Source organism: Narcine bancroftii, chromosome 2 (assembly GCF_036971445.1).
Source record: "Narcine bancroftii isolate sNarBan1 chromosome 2, sNarBan1.hap1, whole genome shotgun sequence".
NCBI classification, from domain to species: domain Eukaryota; kingdom Metazoa; phylum Chordata; class Chondrichthyes; order Torpediniformes; family Narcinidae; genus Narcine; species Narcine bancroftii.
This window is the reverse complement of record NC_091470.1, coordinates 19901521-19921958: the sequence shown is the minus strand read 5'-3', so window position 1 is coordinate 19921958 and position 20438 is coordinate 19901521. Positions and strand designations below refer to the sequence as shown.

Here is a 20438-nt window from a genome sequence, read left to right as displayed (position 1 = left end):
TAACACAACCTGGCTATTATCTCTCCAGTATATATTCTATTTCATTGTTATTAACCTGACTGGGCAGGTTTAATAAGATCTTTATTGAAAGATCTTCTCAACCAAGATGTTTCCACCTGGGATGACTGATCTTCCATTAAGCCATCAAGACTTACCAAGAGTTGTGCCATCTTCTCCCATGATGCACTTCATGGAGGCAATTATTTGTTCAGCAACAGGTGCAGACATTGAAGTAGCGTAGACTGTACTGTGAGAATGTGAGCGAAGGTAGTCCACAAGCTCCTGCAAGGCAGAAACATGCCTATTAATCCAGTTGATAAAGATTAGAATCAATGAATGGCTGTATTCTTGGAACTACTGAATTTCAAGACTTTACACAACATCAAACTGATCAAATCTGGCATAATTTTTTAAAAATGCAGAGCCCATTTTACTGTGGCAAATTTGACATTCATGTCCTGAACATCAATTGCCAGGACATCTTAGATACCAAGGACAAGTGCTCAAAATAAATATATAACACATCCAAATATTATGTCTACGTAACAGACATTGTGGTTTTGCTTTTCTGAAGAGAACCGATGATACAATTAGAAAATGAACCAAATTCTCTGATTACATAGTACATGCATAAAGTGATGGGGAACTATTTCAGAAAAGTGAGGGAACTCTCCAATTACTTGATTCTCGGCAGGAGAGTTGATATGCATTTGTTTAATTGCTGATCCCTCAATAAGCTCATCATTTACTTCTATAGTACTTAATTTAACTCGTGTTGATTTGGAGGCACTGCCTGCATTACAATGCAAGTGATCCAGGTTTAGATCTAGAAGTCCATAATTGGCTCTTACCTTGACTTTTCATGGTCTATCCCCTCTGTTTATTTGCAGATCAAATGCTGTTGTAATATATTGACATCAAAAGTTAATAAATTAATTTTTTCTCTTGCTTATTCCAAGCCTTTCCCTCTCATTTCTGCAATAACCAAGGCACATTTAGCCTCAAATTCATTTACTGGCATTCAGGAGGCACATGTTGATGCTAAGCTTTCCTTTTCTTCCAAGATCTTTCCCATGATTTCGACAATTGCTCGCATCTTCATACCACAATACTCAAATTAAAGCTTCAAAGGCTAGTCTATTCTTTCATATTCAATACCTTCCCTCGTGCAAATGCAAGGATTTCAAATCATGTCATTTACCATGTCCCATTATGCTGCTGAGAACTTACAACTTCCTTTCCCGTAGGCTTTCTTGGATTCCAAGCATGTCCACGCACTCTGTGCCGTATCACTTTAATTTCCTTTCTCACACCAATTTCACTGTCCTTGTATCGGAAAATTTTGTTAAAGTTTTAAGAACCATTTAAATTTTAGCTGATCAAAGCACAAGCAAGGATTTCCCACAGACAGGGAAGTCTAGCTGGGCTTCTAGAAAGCATATGGGGAGAAGGCAAGTAGGTGGAGTTAGGTCATAAATTAGATCAGCCATGATCGTATTGAATGGCGGAGCAGGCTCGATGGGCCATTTTTGGCCTACTCCTGTTCCTACTTCCTATGTTCCTATGTTCCATTTGATAAATTTTTCTAGAAAGAGGCGGTTGAATAAAGTTAAAAAGTCTATGGCATTAAAGAGAAATAACTGGCCTCTCCAAGAATCACAGATGTGATTTTTGGCAGGTTCTTAAAGTGGCAGGTAATTATTTGAGGCAACTCAAGGGTTGGCACTGAAGCTGCAATCAATTACCAAAATAACAGAATAAAGAACAACTCAGAATAGAAAGCAATGTCCAGTCTTGATGTTGACAAAAAGTTGTAAAAAGAAACTATTAGTTATAAGCAGTAGGACAAGACAGATTTCAACATATGCAAAAGGATAGAATAGATTTCTTTCTAGAGCCACAAAAGTCCAAAGATACTAGGCAATGGAGAAGGGAGTGTGGTTGGGATTCATGTAAACAGATTATGAAGTCATGAATAAATATTAAAGTAATACAAAAAAGCCTGCAGAATTCTAATGTTTATGTCTAGAAGATTGGAGTAGTAATAAAAAGTCTGAGCTGAACCACAGGGAGCTGTTTTAGAACATCACACATTAGGAAGGATACATTGGTGTTGGTAGGATCATAGCACAGATTTATGAGGTGTTCTTTTAACCTTCCTTCTTACACTTGTCTACACCCAGTCTCCAAGGGCAAGAAAGGAGATTAAAAGAAAAGGCCATTGAACTATTAACTGTTTCCCCTCTCCAGAAATGCTGAGTATTTCAGCTTTTTCTATTTTAAATGACAGAAACTAGGATTTCTGTACACTGGTAAGTATATCAAGGAAATACTTGGACACAGTGTGGCAGTGTCTGAAAATTCTGTGCTGATTTTAAATAACAAGCTTAATGAATTAAAGGATATGGAAACTATGGAAATGTACGCTTTTCCTTCTTACAATCTTGCAAATCTAATTTCCTTTCTATTTAGCGAATGATGTGTTTAAAATAGGTTAACCCTCCTCAGATCCAGAAAATAGAATTGCCTGAACAATAAATTGGACCCAAAGCTCTGATGAACTGTTTTGTGGAATGGGCAAATTCATATACACTACAACACCAAAATACTTTTTTTTGCATAGTCTCATTTCATATCTGCAAGATTGTTTGATAGTGAACATAGAATCCCTTAAATTGAGCATGCGAGCCTACATTGTTAAATTACAGAAGTTAGATTTGCCCTTTACAAAATTTTTGAATCATGCACTGTTTGCATATTTCTTCATGACAGAAGGTCATTCAGCTCAGTGAGTCTACGTTGGCACTCAAGCAATCCCATCAATCCCACTTACTTTCCTGTATTCTACACTCATACATGCTTCTCAATTTCTGCTACCACTACAAGGTGCAATTCATAATCAAATTATCAATGAGTAATCTTGGGGATTCAAAGAAAAACTGGAGCACCCTCTGGAAACCCAAGCAGACACAAAGAATGGGTAAAATATACACAGACAACATTGGAGATCAGTATCAAGACCAGGTCACTGGACCCCCAAGGCAGCAGCTCTACCTGCTGTGCCACTGCTATGCAGACAAGCACACATTAATTTACTTAGATTTCAAGCCTGGCTTGCACATTCACTTTTGTGGATCACTACTCCCACCTGGTGGATTCAAATCTCACATTATGTTGTACTTTCTCAGTCTCAGTTTTGTGGCCAATTGGCTGGGTGAGAAATACAATGTACAGGCATTGAAGAATTTAGATGCAAATTGTGTGAAGACAATCGGAGAATCTCAAATCAAACTGCTTCAGAAACCTCCTACCAGACCCTCTTGATACTATGTATTTGTATGCGTTTGATTATAAATATGACATGCCATTTCAAATTTTATATTTTAAGGTTTACACTCAATATTAACATTTACAGCAATCTTGTCCCCAGTGATGAAGAAATTTGACAATAACAGCACCCTACATGACAGGATTTGCACTGTGTCGCTGCTGCCACTAAACAACGATTTTCACGGCATCTTCATGACAATAAATTCTGAAAATCTGCAGGTGCCATTAATGCCAAGTTGCATTTATTATTTTAGTACCTGTTGCACCAATTTAAATGTTCTCACTTGGAACTGAAAACACTGCAGCAGAAGATTTAAACTGAAGTACAAATTTAAGTTAGGTGCTGAGTTTTGAATTCCAAAATAAAGGTCAACAGGAAATCTATGGTACTGGCACATCCAGAAATTGACAGAAGTTGGTGATGTTGAGCATTGACAATACTGCCTTGGCTATAACAAGGAAACTTGTTTTTAAAATGCGAGATCATTTCATTTTATTTTAAACCACATTAAGTGAGGGCTTCAAATACCATAGTTTTTTGTGGTTAGTTGGATGCCTGTCTTCAACATTAATCCATCGCCACATTTAAGAGAATCCAAACTGAAGTTTTGTGAAATTCATACAGATGGTTTGTATGTCTGAAATTGGGCAAGCATCTTCTCCTCACTCCTGACCCCAAGGGGGAGAGATTATCCAATGCAAAATGCTTAATATGATGCAAGGCTAGTCAAGGCTTTAAATAGGTTCAGGAACACAGAATTTATCCAATTAAACTCATGCAAATAACAGATTGCAGACATTGAAATCTGGAGCAAAAACTGTTGGATATCGATCCCTTTGCCACCTGACCAGAGTTCCTCTTGCAGTTTTTAATCAAAAACTGATGTGATCTTACTGTAACGTGAATGCTGCCTATTCTATAAACATACTCCCAGTTGGGCTAATGAAGTGCAGATATCAGGAATAGATTGAACATGAATTCATGCCTTACTGACATAAACAAGGCATTAATGGTCCTCTTCTTTGAAGAAGACCGCAGAGCCCACCTCACTGACAAAAGGCAAAGGAGGAAAAACCCAACACCCAACCCCAACCAACCAATTTTCCCTTGCAACCGCTGCAATCGTGTCTGCCTGTCCCGCATCGGACTGGTCAGCCACAAACGAGCCTGCAGCTGACGTGGACTTTTTACCCCCTCCATAAATCTTCGTCCGCGAAGCCAAGCCAAAGAAGAAAGAAGAATGGTCCTCTGAAGTAATGTGAAGAGTAAAGGAAGCTTTACCTCGAGGGTGGGCAGGGAGTGATAATGAGGTGACGTATAAACCAAGGTCACATGGAGGTGATCAGAGAATTAAAGAGAAAAAGAGGTAGGAGAAGGCCAGTTATCCCTGTGTGCAGATCCTCCATTCAATAGGTTGTGGCCCATACTTTATCTCAGTGCATCTTTTGTACACAGACTTCCTATCCCCTCATTCTCTTAATATTAAGATTAATCTGCCTTGAATGAGTGAGAGATTTCAGTTTTCAGGGTAGAAAACATCAAAAATAATCGGTAAGCAATGTATGGAGAGAGAGCGAGCGAGAGAGCGCACGCGCGCACGCAAAGCTGGATCCTGGAATTTGCCATCCCATGATCTTTTCCAAAGAAACCCACTGTAACAATGAAAAGGACGTAATTTTTCACTCATCATACAAATCTCAGAACGAGATATTCAACTGAACATTTTGGACAAGAAATCCTTCCAATTTGTAACAGAACTGCTAATTCTGATAAAAGGATATCAATCTGAAATATTGACTGCTTCTCTCTGCATAAGCTGCTGAGGAATTTTGCATTACTTTTATTTCTAGTAAGCAGTATTTGAAGATAGAAATAGTCAACATTTTGGGGTGGGATTCTTTATCGTCTCACTTTTGTCTTTTAAGATTGTAAATAAAGCATCCCAACCCAAAACAGTAACTGACCATTTTATCCATGGATGTTGCCTGACTTGCCAAATCCCTCCAACTTCTTGCTGTTCCCTCAAGATTTCAACATCTGCAGTTTGTTTTTCCAGTATCTGTACTTTGATTTTCATCGACTTTAAGAACAGAAAAATACAAATTGCTTCTAAAGGAAGGAAAATAGCAGTTACATCACACAACAAAAGGATATGGCAAAGGAAGTAAAAAAAAAATTTAAAAACTATTGTACCTTTTTACCACCTATGTATCCACCAGCCGCACCGAAGCTTTTGGTGAAAGTTCCCATCATAACATCCACATCCTTGGGGTTGAGATCAAAGTATTCAACCACACCGCGACCTGTGGGTCCCAGAGCTCCAATGCTGTGAGCTTCATCCAGGTATAGATAAGCCTTGTACTTTTTCTTTAAAGCCACTATCTCAGGCAAGCGAATGATGGAGCCTTCCATACTGTTAATGAAAAATGCAGATTTTCACTTCGTGACAGAGTCATACAGCATAGAAACAGACTCTTTGGCACAACCTACCCATTCCAACTAAAATACCTCACCTGTCTGCATTCAGCCCATAATTACTATGAATCCATTCCATCATGTATCCATCTAAATGTTTCTTAAACTATGCAATCATACTCAACTATCACTCACTGCCCTTTGTTTAATAAAAGTCATCCCTCTGGTTCCAACAATCTCTCCCCCATCACCTTTAAATCCACGCCCTCTGGTTTTCAATTCCCGAACTCTGAGCAAAAGACTGTTGCCCTTGGCTATTCCTCACGATTTTGTTTTAAATTTTGAAATACAGCACAGCAACAGACCCTTTCAGCTCACACCGCCCAAACACACCGAGGTTACCATGAACTTTGGAATGTAGGAGGAAACTGGAGCACCTGGTGAATCTCAGGGGAGAACATACAAACTCCTTACAGCCACAGAGTTAAACAAGAAAGTCTGCAAATGCTGAGATTGTAACTTACACAAAAATGGTGGAGAAGCTCAGCAAGTCAGAGTGTTCTTTATGTAGTCATAGATACAGAACCAACGTTTCAGGCCGGAGCCTGCTGAGTTTCTCTATTATTTTTGTGTAAACTAAAAAAACAGCCAGGGATCGGAATCCAGGTCGATGGCACTTTAACAGCGAGTGCTACTCTAACCGCAACACTGTGCCACCCCAGAAATACACCTCTGTGAGATCACCCCCATCTTCCTGCGCTCCAATAAAGCCCTTGCCTACTCAACCTCTCCCTTAGGCTATGGCATTGATAGCAAGTCTTACTCAGTTAATACCTAATCCAAAAAGGGCCATTTTAATTCAAAGACCATTTAATAACTTGCAGACAAATGAACTTTTGCAATCTTTGTAATGCTCTACAAGGTATTTGCAATTTTCTCATCTTCATAACACCCAGCTCCATGGTATTTTCATCCAAATGTGTTTGAATTGCAGGCAAAACTTGAAATGTATCACCTTAGTCTGTAAAACAGGTTTCGATTACACAAAATTAACTTTAACCTACTTTTGGTTTCAGGAGAATGAGAAAATATAAATGATAAACAGGTTAGAAACTGGCAGGACTGCAATTATCTACACATACGCCTATTTCTTTAAAGTTGCAGAAACTACCTAGAGAACTGTTAGAACACAGACAGGGTCCCGAAATTGGGGTACTCCAAAATGCCATTCAGTCCTTTAAATCAATGCCTCAGTGTACATAAGAACCGCAGGGTGCAAAGCCATAGCCCCCTGAAAGCGGCATCACAGGTGGTTGAGATGGTGAAGAAGGCATGTTGCCTGGATTGGAGAGTATTAGCTATAAGGAGAAAAAAAACACAAATGCTAGAGAAACTCAGCAGGTCAAACAGCGCCTTTATGTAGCAAAGGTAAATATACATCACCAATGTTTCGGGCTTGAGCCCTTCATCAAGGTGTGTTGACACCATGGTTAAGTGAAAAAACCTTTGCTACATAAAGACACTGTTTGACCTGCTGAGTATCTCCAGCATTTGTGTGTTTTTCACTTAACCACAGTGTCAACAGAATTCTGTGTTTTACCAGCTACACGGGGAAGTTGGACAAAGGGAAGCGCGATTGGCATAGCAGTTAGTGCAACACCTTTACAGCACCAGCGATTGGGATTGGACTGGGATTCGAATCCCACGCTGTATGTTCTCCCTGTGTCTGCATGGGTTTTCTCCCACTGTTCAAAAAAATGCACTGGGGGTGTAGGTTAATGGGGTGTAAATTGGGTTGCATGGACTGAGGGGCAACCAGACAAATATAAAATATATATATCTATGGGTATATTATGGAGGTGCTTGCTGTCTTAAAGCAAATAAGGATGGATAAATCGCCTGGATCTGACAAGATATTCCCTCAGACCTTGAGGGAAGTTAGGTAGAAATTGCAGGGGCTCTGACAGAAATATTTAAAATGACAGCCACAGGTGTGATGTCAAAAGATTGGAGGGTAGCTCATGAAGTTCCATTGTTTAAAAAGGCTCCAAAGAAACCCTGGAAATTATAAGCGGGCGAGCATGAAAGTTATTGGAAGATGTTCTAAGAGATCAGATATACAACTTATTTAGATACTCAGGGACTGATTAGGGATACCAATCTGATAGATTTTTTTTAATATAAAGGAGGTTACCAGGAAAGATGAAGAAAAGGCTGTGTATTTTGCCTACATGGACTTTAGTAAGGCCATTGACAAGGTCCCTCATAAGAGGTTAGTCAGAAAGGTTCAGATGCTCGATATTCATGGTGAAGTAGTAAAATGGATTTGACAATGGTTGGACGGGAGAAGCCAGAGAGTAGTAGTGAATGATGATGCTTCTCAGGCTGGAAACCTGTGACTAGTGGTGTTTGGCATCTATATCAATGATCCTGATGACAATATGGTAAACTGGATCAGCAAGTTTGCAAATGACACAAAGATTGGAGGTGTTATGGGCAGCAAGGAATGTTTTCAAAGTTTGCAGAGGGATCTGGACCAGCTGGAAAAATGGCAGAAGGAATTTAATGCACACAAGTGTGAGGTGTTGCATTTTGGAAGGTCATGCATGCGAAATGGTAGGGTACTAAGGAGTATGATAGAACAGAGGGATCTGGGAATACAGATACAAAATTCCCTGACAGTGGCCTTCATAAATCAAAGTATTGAGTACAGGAGTTGGGATGTTATGTTAACGTTGTTTAAGACATTAGTGAGGTTAAATTTGTATTGTGTGTAGGTTTGGTCACCTAACTACAGGAAAGACATCAGTAAAATAGAAAGAGTGCAGAGAAGATTTGCTGGGATGTTGCCTGGACTTCAGGAACCGAGTTACAGGGATAGGTTAAACAGGCTAGGACTTTATTACCTGGAGCGTAGAAGATGAGGGGAGATATGATAGAAGTAATTATTATGAGGGAGATTGAGTAAATATAGATAGGCTTTTAACACCGAGGGTAGGTGAGAAAACAGTGGACATGGGTTAAGGGTGAAAGGGGAAAGGTTTAGAGGAAACATTGGGGGAACAACTTCACAGAGTGGTGGGATTGTGGAAGAAGTTACCCACTGAAGTGGTGAATGCAGGCTCAATTTTAATTTTTATGCAGAATTTGGACAGGTACATGGATTGGAGTGGTATTAAGGGTCAGGGTGCAGGTCAGTGGGACTTGGACCATATTTTATGGTTCTATAAGAGCCACAGATAGGGTAGTCTTTCTTAGGGTGGAGATGTGTGAGAAAAGTTTAAAACAAATAGGGGTTGGTGAGTGGAACCCAGAGCTGAAGCAAATAGCAATCAGAAGTATTTAGCTTGGCACAAATAGGCAAGGATTAAAGGAATGTGGTGGGATCTACCTTGTGGTAGTAGATAGAACGATTCACATTGATGCTATGGTTGACAGTGTTACAGTGGACTGAAAGGCCTGTTCCAAAGCTATCTGCTGTACCAAAATATCCAGGTTATTGGAGATGCAATGAGGAGCTAGCTATCAGTCTTCACAAAAGATGCCAACATGTTGATGAGGTGCTGTGCTATCAATCACTATGCCAGTTCAAGAACATCACACATTTATGCCCAGACTGCCAAATCAATGAATGCATACACTAAAACTAGAAATTTCTGTTGTAGAAACAACTTTTAGAATGTCATTTTAGAAAGGATTTTTTGGGGGGAGATGACAGGGAAAGTTGCAGAGATAATTTCAGCAAAGCTGCATATAACTGATTTGTTTTCCATTTTATTAAACATTTACTAAAATGTACAATGAGACAGCCTTTATTTGCTTTGTGCAATTTCAAATTTGGACAAAGCACAGCAACAGGGCCTTCCAGCTCACGAGCCCATGTTGCCTATAAATGCCCCAATTAACCTACAACCCCTGTAAATTTTGACGGGTGGAGATAAGCTGGAGAACCTGAAGGAAACCAATGCAGAGATGGGGAGAATGTATAAACGCCTTACAGACAATGCCAGATTCGAATACTGGTCGCTGGCGCTGTAATAGCATTGTTCTGACTGCTACAATAACCATGCCACGCTCAGTTGTTCCAATTACAAGCCATAACATTGCCTAATAGCAAATAGGATAGAAAAAGTCATCTCTAGATACGAAAATAATTGATGCTGATGGTAGATTTCCAAGAAATGCACTTTTAAGACCAAGGGAACACATTTGAATATTGCCCAAGGTAACTAGTGATTAATCAGTGCAAATTTAAAAGATATTCAAAGGATAAAAGGTTAGTCTAACCTTGGAGTGTGATGCATTAAAGAAAATCTAGCAATTAAATGCTGTCCTTTGAAGGATGAAAGCAGTACTCCTGGAAATTCAGCATATTGACACTATTTGCATACCCGAAGGCAAATCAAATCAGTAACAATAACTTATATTTACACAAGAGCACAAGAGCCTTTAGTGTAGCTGAACATCCCTACATTAAAGAATTAATGTAGAAGAATATGAAAAAGAACTGGTCAAAAGGGTGAAGATATTAATTAAGGGTCGAGGACCTGGTTGAAAGAAGGCATAGCTACGAAAAACTGCAGTAAAGAAATAGAATTGGCAATAGCTTTTATCAAAGTAATGGAATTTTGGCAGGTGGGATTGGACTGGAGAGGATTGGACAGAAATTTTGGCAAGCAGCACTACACAAATGTTCAATAGTGGCAGCACCAAGTCAACTAAATAGAATCCCAAAATATTTTGCTGAAAAAATGTAACGGCCAATGACATTTGGACATCTTCAGCTAAAATGAGGATATTATTCAGCAAGGTCCATTATCAAGTTAAAACTTGATTAAAACTCTTCTCATCCAGATGTTCAGCACAAGGTCATAGCAGGAAGATAGCTGGTGGAAAAAACTGGAGAAGAATGGAGGGGTGAGATCCAGAACGATTGTCACAAAAAAAGAAACAAATGGTAGAATGGGATTACTCGAAACCTCTGTAAATTCTGCTGGTGGACAAGCCTATGCTGGAAAGAAGTATGAAAATAAAGATGCAACTTTATCATGAAACCCAAATTATCATCCTAGTTTCCAAATCCCTCCTTAACTTTGTAATCTTAGCCCCACAACTGCCTCGGTTCTTGGTTTTGGAGTACCCCGTCATAATCTGGTGAGAATACTTAATGTTAAGTATAAATAGGCGCTTGGTCATTGTGAAGTCAGTGGGCCCAAGGGCCTATTCTGTGCTGTACAACTACGACTCTTTCAGCCCTCTACTCACTTTCCACTATAAAACGTTGGCAACTGAGCTCTTAAACATCCTAATATTGGTGCCAAATTTCACTTGATGATATACTTCTCAATTTCTTTTCTGATTACGGTGTTTGCATTGCTAATAGTACAATATAAATGAAAATGGTTAAACTGCAATTTGGACAAGACAATCTTAGGACTCAACTGACCAGATATTTTAAATAAATCTGTATTCCAATGACAAGAATGCTTGAATCACAGATAATGCAAGATAAACAACATGCTGCATTTAACACAAGGTGTGTAATGGAAGATTCTAACCTGTTTTTATAAACTTGCAGCTCTGGGTTCTGCAAGGCTGAGAATCTGCTTGTGTTTTAGAATCAGCAGACATAAGCTAAATTCCACCAAGGGGCCAGAGATGGTGTTATCTGACGAAAGGACATCTGTGTACCAAGAACATTTAATCTTCCTGCTTGTTTTGGTCACAGACTGTCAGAGGCCTAGCCTTGATGCAAAATAAACCATTGTATTCAAAGTGATAAGCTGAAAATTATGTTATTCGTTATAAGCCTAGCATGTTAGCTTGCTTGCTTATCTTTCTTGCTGTGCTGGGAATAGGTGCTTGGGTAAGCAGTTTTTGGGTAATATAAGTCATGGTCTCGCTGCTGAAGTTTGAGACTCTCTGAGAGGTGGCAACATCTCTCAGCAAGAAGAAGAACTTTTGGAGTCCAGCCAACGTCCCGGTCAGGGGAGGTGGAGAAGCTGCTACCGGCGCCCTGACAACCTACTACAAGTGTGCAGTCATTGCCTTGCTTCGGCAGTTGGGACCAGTCCAAGCGTTGATAAGTATAGTTGGGAAGGGCTTGCATATTGTAGTGTGAAATCAGCTTTTGAATTTGTAATAAACATTTATATAAACTGAACTGCTCTCGGTGTGGGTGTCTATTTTCTTTTGGTAGCTCAAACACTGTGACCAATCTAAAACGAACAAAATGAGAGGTATAAGTTTACCCAAGACAAGGTGTCACTGCAATATTTTACAAATAAACTTCGTTATAAAGGTCTCATTCAGACCAGATTCTGCAACTTGGGATTGTACCTGTAAATTCCCTCTACTATGATGAGAATCTTTTTCCATGGTCGGCGTGTCCGAGGCTGCCCATGTACAATTGCGTCTTTAAGCAATTTATCCAAGCTCTGCATATCTGAAAGTAACACAAGCATTACAATGACTATGATCCAGTTGGCCTTTAAACAACAAACAAGTTAGCACTTTCATCATCAGGCAGTGGATGCCCAAAAACGTAATTGTCGCATTAAAATGTTAAGAATAAGTTTCATGAGATTGAAGAGCACAAATTAAACCCCAGATGGTAATTCAGTATTACAATTTCTCCAAGAAATAATCAATATTATTACTGATGGCAACTTTCTTTTAAAAAAAATTATTTAATTGCTTAAATAATTACAGGAAAAAAATGAAAACATTAATCAAATATCCATCGCCAAAGATACAAAAAAGGTACTTTTATATATCTTCTCCCCATCCCCCTCCCCCCTAAAAGTAAAGGAAACACCTACCATTTAAGATACAATAATATTAGCATAGATAATCATTAATTGTTATTAAAAATTACTAATTAAGAGGAGTGGATAAGATAGAAGAGGCAGATGGAAAATTATCCATAAAATCCATATATGGTTTCCAAATACTATAAAAAAAATTTCAACTCTTCCTTAAACTATATGTAATTTTTTCCAAAGAATCTCATTATACCATCTACTTAATAACACTTCTCTCATCTTTCCTGATATCACTAGACATTGCATTTGCTACTGCAACACTTAAAAATTTTTCTTGGTATTTGTCCAATTTCAATTTTATATCATTTTTATAAATATATCCAAGTAAAAATAATCTTGGATCCTTTGGTATCTTTATCTTCATAATTTGCCCTAATAATAAACTCAGTTCATTCCAAAACCTTTCCACTTTTTCAAAACACTGAATGCCAAAAAAGTCCCTATTTCTTTGATGGCAGCTTTCGTCACACCACAGAGGACATGCTCTGTTCTTGCTGCTGCCATCAGGAAGGAAGTAAAGGGGCCACAAGATTGATACCACCCGGCTCAGGAACCATTTGCTACCCCTAAACAAAGTCAGACTCATTTGAGGATTCTTCGATTGCACAATATTTGTTAATGAATATTTTCTATACTGCATAGCTTGTTTACATTTCTCTCGTTTCCATATCTTTTCTTGAAGACATTTTTTTTGCACTACCGACAAGTAGAAATTCTGCCTAGACTGCAAGAAAAAGAATCTCTATGTTATCTGTGATGTCACTGTGACAGATTATGTTGTGTTTGTATTGTATTATAGATATGTTTCTGGGAGATAAATTAGGGCAAGTTTTTTTTAGTGTAGGTCACATACAAACAGTTTAAAAAACATCTCATTTAAAGTACTGGAGCTCTGCTAATGCTAAACAGGCCAATGCCAAGAGCATTTGTAAAAGCTTTGGAGAGTGCCCAAGAGACTTTACTAGGGGATTGTTGTTTACAAAAAAAAGCAACAGATGAAAGAACTTGTCGGAGCTGCAGGCTGTCTGGAGTGGAAGTTGTGGTTTTACAAGCAAAGAGTCAAATAAGCTTTTTCTCAGAGAGAGAGAGAGAGAGAGAGAGAGAGAGAGAGAGAGACAGAGAGAGAGAGAGAGAGAGAGAGTTCAGTTCTGCAGTTTTACAGTCAGCAGCAGCAACTGGGACTGGAACAGGACAAGCTGTAAAGCTTGTGGAAAAACCCCATTTGGAAGATGAGTTGTGAGTGCTTAGTTCAGCCTTGTCAAAGCCCTTGTGGTTCATACAAGAGAGGTGAGGACTGACTGTCTAATATTTCTCTTGAAATAAGAGAACCAAAAAGAACTCTGTGATGACCTGAAAGAAAGAGGTTATCATCAGGAAAACCCTGAAGGGGGCAAGTTTCTTCGGCAAGATACTGAAATGGCTGGTTACAAGGAATCAATTGTGGGGACAGCAGTGGAAAGGGTCAAGAACTTCAAATTCCTGGGTGTCAACATCCCTGAAGATCTATCCGAGGGCCCATCATGTTGATGTGATCATTAAGAAGTCTCACCAGCAACTATACTTCATTAGGAGTTTGAAGAGATTTGGTATACCACCAAAGACTCTTACAAATTTCTACAGGTGTGCCATGCAGAACATTCTGACTGGTATAGATGTGCCAATACACAGCACAGGGAAATATTATGGAGAATTGTGAACTTGGCCAATGCCATCAGTCTTCACTATATTAAGGACATCCACAAGAGTCTGTCTCAAGAAAGCAGCTTCTTTGATCAAGGACACTCATCCAGGCAGTGCTACCATTAGGAAGGTGGTACAAAAACAGCTTCTGTCCCTCCACTATCAGATTTTTTATGGGGACAAATGAACAACCTCACTTTTTCTCTTTTGCATCCATTTATTTCAATCTTTTTAAAAAATGTTAATTTTTGCACTGGAAATGCTCCTGCAAAACAACACATTTTTATGACAATTTTTCACTTTCTAAAGGCTTTATCAAACTTAGGAATACAATGGGATTATGTTACCCATTCTTATCAATTATAATTTGGCCTGTTATAATTCCCTGTAACTATTTTGATAGTTGTGTAGCTTCCCACAAGTTGTATAAACTCCTCAATGCATTTGGAACTCTCATCCGACAGTTGAAGACTACTCATCCGACAGTTGAAGACTACTCATCCTGAAGACTACTCATCCGACAGTTGAAGACTACTCATCCGACAGTTGAAGACTACTCATCCGACAGTCGAAGACTACTCATCCGACAGTCGAAGACTACTCATCCGACAGTCGAAGACTACTCATCCGACAGTCGAAGACTACTCATCCGACAGTCGAAGACTACTCATCCGACAGTCGAAGACTACTCATCCGACAGTCGAAGACTACTCATCCGACAGTCGAAGACTACTCATCCGACAGTCGAAGACTACTCATCCGACAGTCGAAGACTACTCATCCGACAGTCGAAGACTACTCATCCGACAGTCGAAGACTACTCATCCGACAGTTGAAGACTACTCACCTGACAGTTGAAGACCACTCATCTGAAAAATCACTTCACAGTATTTGGTAAACAGCCTTGCAGGTCAGAGATTAAAGACAGGTTTTTAAAGAAAAAATGTGATGAGAGTTTTGCCTTAACTACCTTTCTAAGCTGCAAGCTTCGGATCCCTACCAGTAGGTGAAAAATGCTTTTTTTCACAATCTCCCCTACTATCTTTATTTTAAATCTAAAATTTAAGTGCCTTGTGCTGGACTCAGCAGGTCACACAGGAAGTACAGGGTAACCGCAACATTTTGGGTCTGAGCTTTTTGCACATGAAGATAAGAGCATATGGTACAATAGGAAACATACTAGCATGGGTAGAGCATTTGCTAACTGGCAGGAAGCAGAGTCAAAATACAAGGATGATGTTCTGGATGGCAAGTTGCCAGTGGTGTTTCACAGGGGTCGGTGTTGAAGCCACTTCTTTTTGTTGTGCATCAATGATTTAGATTATTGAATAAATGGCTTGGTAGTTAAGTTTGTAGATGATTAAAAAGGAAGATGGAGGAGCAGATAGTGTTGAGAAACAGGGAGGCTGCAGAAGAACTTAGATTAGGAGAATGGGTAGAAAAGATGCAAATGAAATACAATGTCAAAGTGCACTTTGATAGAAACAAAAACGGGGCAGATTCTTTTCTAAACGGGGATAAAATTGAAAATACCCAGATACAAAGAGACCTAGGAGTTCTTGTGCAGGATAGCTTAAGGGTAACCTTGCATGTTGACTCAGTGAAGAAGGCAAATGCAACGCCTGCATTCATTTTCACAGGAATCGAATACAAGAGCAGGGGTGTGACGTTAAGGCTTTATAAGGCACTGAGACAGAGTCTTGTGAACAGCTTTGGGCTCCTCATTTAAGGGATGTGCTGACATTGGAGGGAGTTCAGAGGAGGGTCACAAGGATGATTCTGGGAATGAAAAGGTTATCACATGACAGCTCTTGGCTGTACTCATTGGCATTTAGGAGAATGATAAGAGATCTCATTGAAAGACATGGAGAAAGTATGGTCGTTTCTGATGGTGGGAGAGTCCAGGATTGAAGCTGTCCCCTTAGAACGGAGATGGATAGGAATTTCTTCAGACAGAGAATGATAAATTTGTGGAATTTGTTGCCACAAGCTGATGTGGGAGGCTAGGTCATGGGTGTATTTAAGGCAGTTCTTGATTATCTAAGGTATCAAAGGTTATGGTGAGAAGGCTAGGCAGTGGGGCTGAGTGGAAAAATGGATCAGCTCATGATTGAATGCTGCTTTTATGTCTTGTGTCTGTCCAAAATGTTTACAGCGTCCCTTGGAATTGATTCTAATAATCAGTTAATCATTGAAGACAAACTGCCCTACAATTACACAGCTTATTTTTTTCTCTCTCTTTTTTAAATAAAAAATAAACAATGTGCTCCATTAATGCACTTGAGTCAAGAATTGAACGATGGCCAGCGTTTCAGAAATTTCTCCTTTACTTTGAAGCACCCAATGCATTCCTTCTGACTTGATGATTTATTCAGTTTTAAAGATGCTTAAATACCTAAAATTTCAAAATAGAAAAAAATGGAGATAATCAGGTGAGGCAGAATCCTTTTGGAAGAGGGCCCAAGAGAGAGAGGAGGGAAAAAGTCAACACTGCAGCTTAATGGCTCTTTATCATAAACTTACTACAATGTCTATCCCATTCAATATTCCAACACTTCCTCTAATTCCATCAAAATCATCCCTTCTTAAGCCACAGTGTTCATTAAAAACATGACAATTTTCTTTCTACACACAAATTAAAATGATTTGGTCATACTTCATTAAGTCCTCTCGTTTGAGGTCTAAACATATTTGGATTTTGTTGGTGATATTTATTTCAGTGCCCTCTACTATTGCCTGTTATGTTTTAATTATATTTTCTACATTCTAAGCTTTCTGCAGTATTAAACTCAGAACTGACAAATCATGGCCCTCTGAGTCTTTATAAATTTCAAGTCTGCAAAGTGCTGGAGAAATCTTGACAAAGGCTCAGGCTCGAAATATTGGTTGTATCCCTTTGCTTCCTTTAGGCGCTGTTTGACCTGCTGTGTTTCTTCAACACGTGTATCAAGTTTCAAGTATGTTTTTATTTTTCCCCCCATGTCCTGCTCTGTATGCAAATCAATTGGCTCCAAGATTCAAATTAAAAAACTCTATTGACCTCAAAGATCGCAGGTTTCATTCCCATGCATCCAATCTGCACTGATGGGACATTTCCAACAATATTTCCAATTTTACGCATGTGCAGTATTTTTGTTTCATCATACCCTGAAGGGCTCAGGCCCAAAATGCCAGTAATACATCTTTCCTTTTTGTTGCTTTTATCAGTGATGTATTTGAGGTGATCTCATTAAATTTAAGATGAAAGGCAGACTTTGGACAAGAGCACCTATCCACTCATGGCAGCCACAAATGGAAAGGAAGATGAAAGCATAAAGAGAATGAGGTTGTGATCCAGAAACAGACGACAGACTACATATCTTGGAATCTGGAGCAGCGAACAGTTTGTTGAAGGAGCTCAGCAGGGATTAGCAGCATCAATGGGAGAAAAAGAATTCCTGATGTTTTGGGTTGGAACCCTTCAAATGGTAAAGATCCACTTATTTTATCAACCCAGAACCATAGAACGCTACAGCACAGAAAACAGGCCTTCCAGTCTGTGCTGACCACTATTTCGCTAGTTCCACTGACCTGCTACCATTCCATAATCCTTCAGACCTCCCCATCCATGCATCTATCCAATCTATTTTTAAAACTCAAGATCGAGCCCACCTTCACCACATCAGATGGCAGTCCTTTCCATACTCCCACCACTGTCTGAGTGAAGAACTTTCCCCTAATATTCCCCCTCAACCTTTCCCCTTTCGGCTTAAAACTATGACCTCTTGTATTTATCTCCCCCAATCTAAGTGGGGAAAAAAGCCTACTTGCACCCACTCTCAATCTTGTAAACATCGATCAAATTTCCCCTCATTCTTCTTTGCTCCAAGGAATAAAGTCCCAACCTGTAACTCAACTCCTGAAGACCCAGCAACATCCTAGTAAATCTCTGTACTCTCTCAATCTTACTGATATCCCTCCTGCAGTAAGGCAACCAATACTGCACATAATATTCCAAATTTGGCTTCACCAATGTCTTAAATAACTTCAACATAATGCCCTAACTCTTATACTCAATACTTTGATTAATAAAGACCAAGATGGCCAAAGCTTTCTTTACAATCCTGTCCACCTGCAATGCCACCTTTAGGGAATTCCCATTTCTCTTTGCTCCTCTGCACTCCTCAATGCCCTACCATTTACTGTGTATGTCCTACTTTGGTTTGCCCTTCCAAAATGCACCACCTTACACTTTGCATTAAACTGTGCCAAGGCTAACTGTTTTCTATCAATTTATTGATCATATTTAAGGCCTGCGTGCATCTCAAAAATTCTGCTTAACCCTTTCCAGGCAGTTGAGATTTCAGGGAGGCCTTGAACTTTGATCCATTATCTTTGCAAATAAATAGATACTATTTTAAAGTTCTGAAAGATCAACAAAATTGTGGAAATGGTGCACAAATTGAGTGAATAATCCCTCTTCAGACTGCAAGTGTGACTTTGAGTTTTAGACATCCAATACCAATTCTTCATCCTTTTCCAGCTTCAACCTCATACATTGCTCCATTGAAGCCCATAAAACCTCAAAGATATTTTCTGACAGCACATTACTGCCACTTCTTCCAATATCTCCCCTACATAATACAGTCTATGCAGAGAATTACACAGATTTCTCAGATACTTACTGTTGTGCTTGAAAACCCTGATGGTGGCACTTGAAAGTCTGGCTCCAAGCACTAATGATGCATGATTTAGTTCATCGCTCAAGATTAGACAACCCTGAAGATGGAAAAATAATAACATTTAAATTTATTTTTAGAACTCTAAAGGCTGATAGACCAGTTTGAAATGTTATGACCTCAGCCCCCATATAATATAATGACCCACGATAATGAATTTTTACTGACTAAAATTCATTATCATGTTTAAAGCATTTCAAATAAATTGGAACTCATTGTACCAGAGATGCGGGGTATGCAACACATTAGCAATACCAGCACTGCTCCAAGGCATCCTCCCACTGGATTTCAACAATTCCACTGGTACTTTTAAAATGTGGTTAAAGTTTTCTGCTTCCACCACCAATAATTCCAAACCCACAGTCTGCAGGTGAAAATGGCCACTTCCGCAAATATCATTTAACCACAGAAGCCCTATTACTGGCCTCTCTGCAAGGGGAAATAGGCTCTTCCTATTCATCACATCCAGGCCTCTCAAATGAACTTCCTACTTAGTTTCAAAGTAAACACCTGCTTCAACATTCTCTCAACAAAAATCCCCATGTCCTCGTAAGTCATCTCTCCCAAACGTCAACACATCCTTCCTGTGCAAGGACCAGAATTGCATGCAGCTGTGACCTAGTTAGTGTTTGGTACAGTTTTAGCTCGACTTCCCCAAATTGTGCATCAACCAATTAAAGCAAACTTTCCTCAAGCTTAAAATTTAACCTACGGGCCCTGCTTCCTTCACAGAAGTAAACATCCACTCCAAAATCCCGTTAAAGAAGAAAATCTGCAGACACTGATTGTTGTTTACTCAAAATTGCTGGAGAAATTCATGCAGCTTCTTTATGTAGCAAAGATAAAGACACCTAACAAACATTTCAAACCTGAGCCCTTCATCAGAGTATGAGCAAATTGTCAGCAGGAACCTGAATAAAATGGTAGGGGGAGGGCAGGGGAAGGAACAAAGACTTACAGCTTATGGGAGAATAAGTGTGGGAGGGCAGAAGAGGAAAAAAAAAAGCTGAGAAGTGTTGGTGGGAGGGGATAGCTCTCTGAATGGAAAGGGAAGGGGGTAGAGAGCTGGAAGAAAGGAGCCTAATGGAAAACCAGAGAAGTTAATGTTAATGCCATCCAGTGGGAGAGTACCCAGATGGAATATTAGGTATTGGTCCTCCAATTTGTGGGTGGCCTTAATTTATCCTGTTTTTCCTTTGCACATCTATCTTGTCACAGATATTAGCTATAGAACAGAGGTAACCATCTATCAACAATTGATGATTTCAGGAAAGACAATTAAAGCAAACCAAATCAAGGTTCTTACATTTAATCTACAGAGGTTACTGAATACAGATGAGACTTGATGATGGTTACAGTCAAAATGTCTGCCTTAATTACTTAGGCTGACAAATTATTTGACCAGTTACCATAACTTCTTAATAATGCAATGCAAACCAAGAGAGCAGAGATCTGGGGTGAATGTGGAGT

The 20438-nt window shown here is 39.3% G+C and overlaps 1 protein-coding gene across 1 annotated transcript in view; it reads right to left on the bottom strand.

The window, feature by feature from the left end:
* sptlc2a (serine palmitoyltransferase, long chain base subunit 2a) overlaps nucleotides 1-20438 on the bottom strand; it is a 160177-nt gene that overhangs the window by 78818 nt on the left and 60921 nt on the right. The window contains exons 7-10 of the mRNA XM_069915467.1: nucleotides 18915-19008; nucleotides 12086-12191; nucleotides 5525-5744; nucleotides 156-282 (exon numbers count right to left, since the gene is read on the bottom strand). Of these exons, the coding sequence (XP_069771568.1) occupies nucleotides 156-282; nucleotides 5525-5744; nucleotides 12086-12191; nucleotides 18915-19008 (547 nt within the window). The remainder of the gene's footprint in view (nucleotides 1-155; nucleotides 283-5524; nucleotides 5745-12085; nucleotides 12192-18914; nucleotides 19009-20438) is intronic.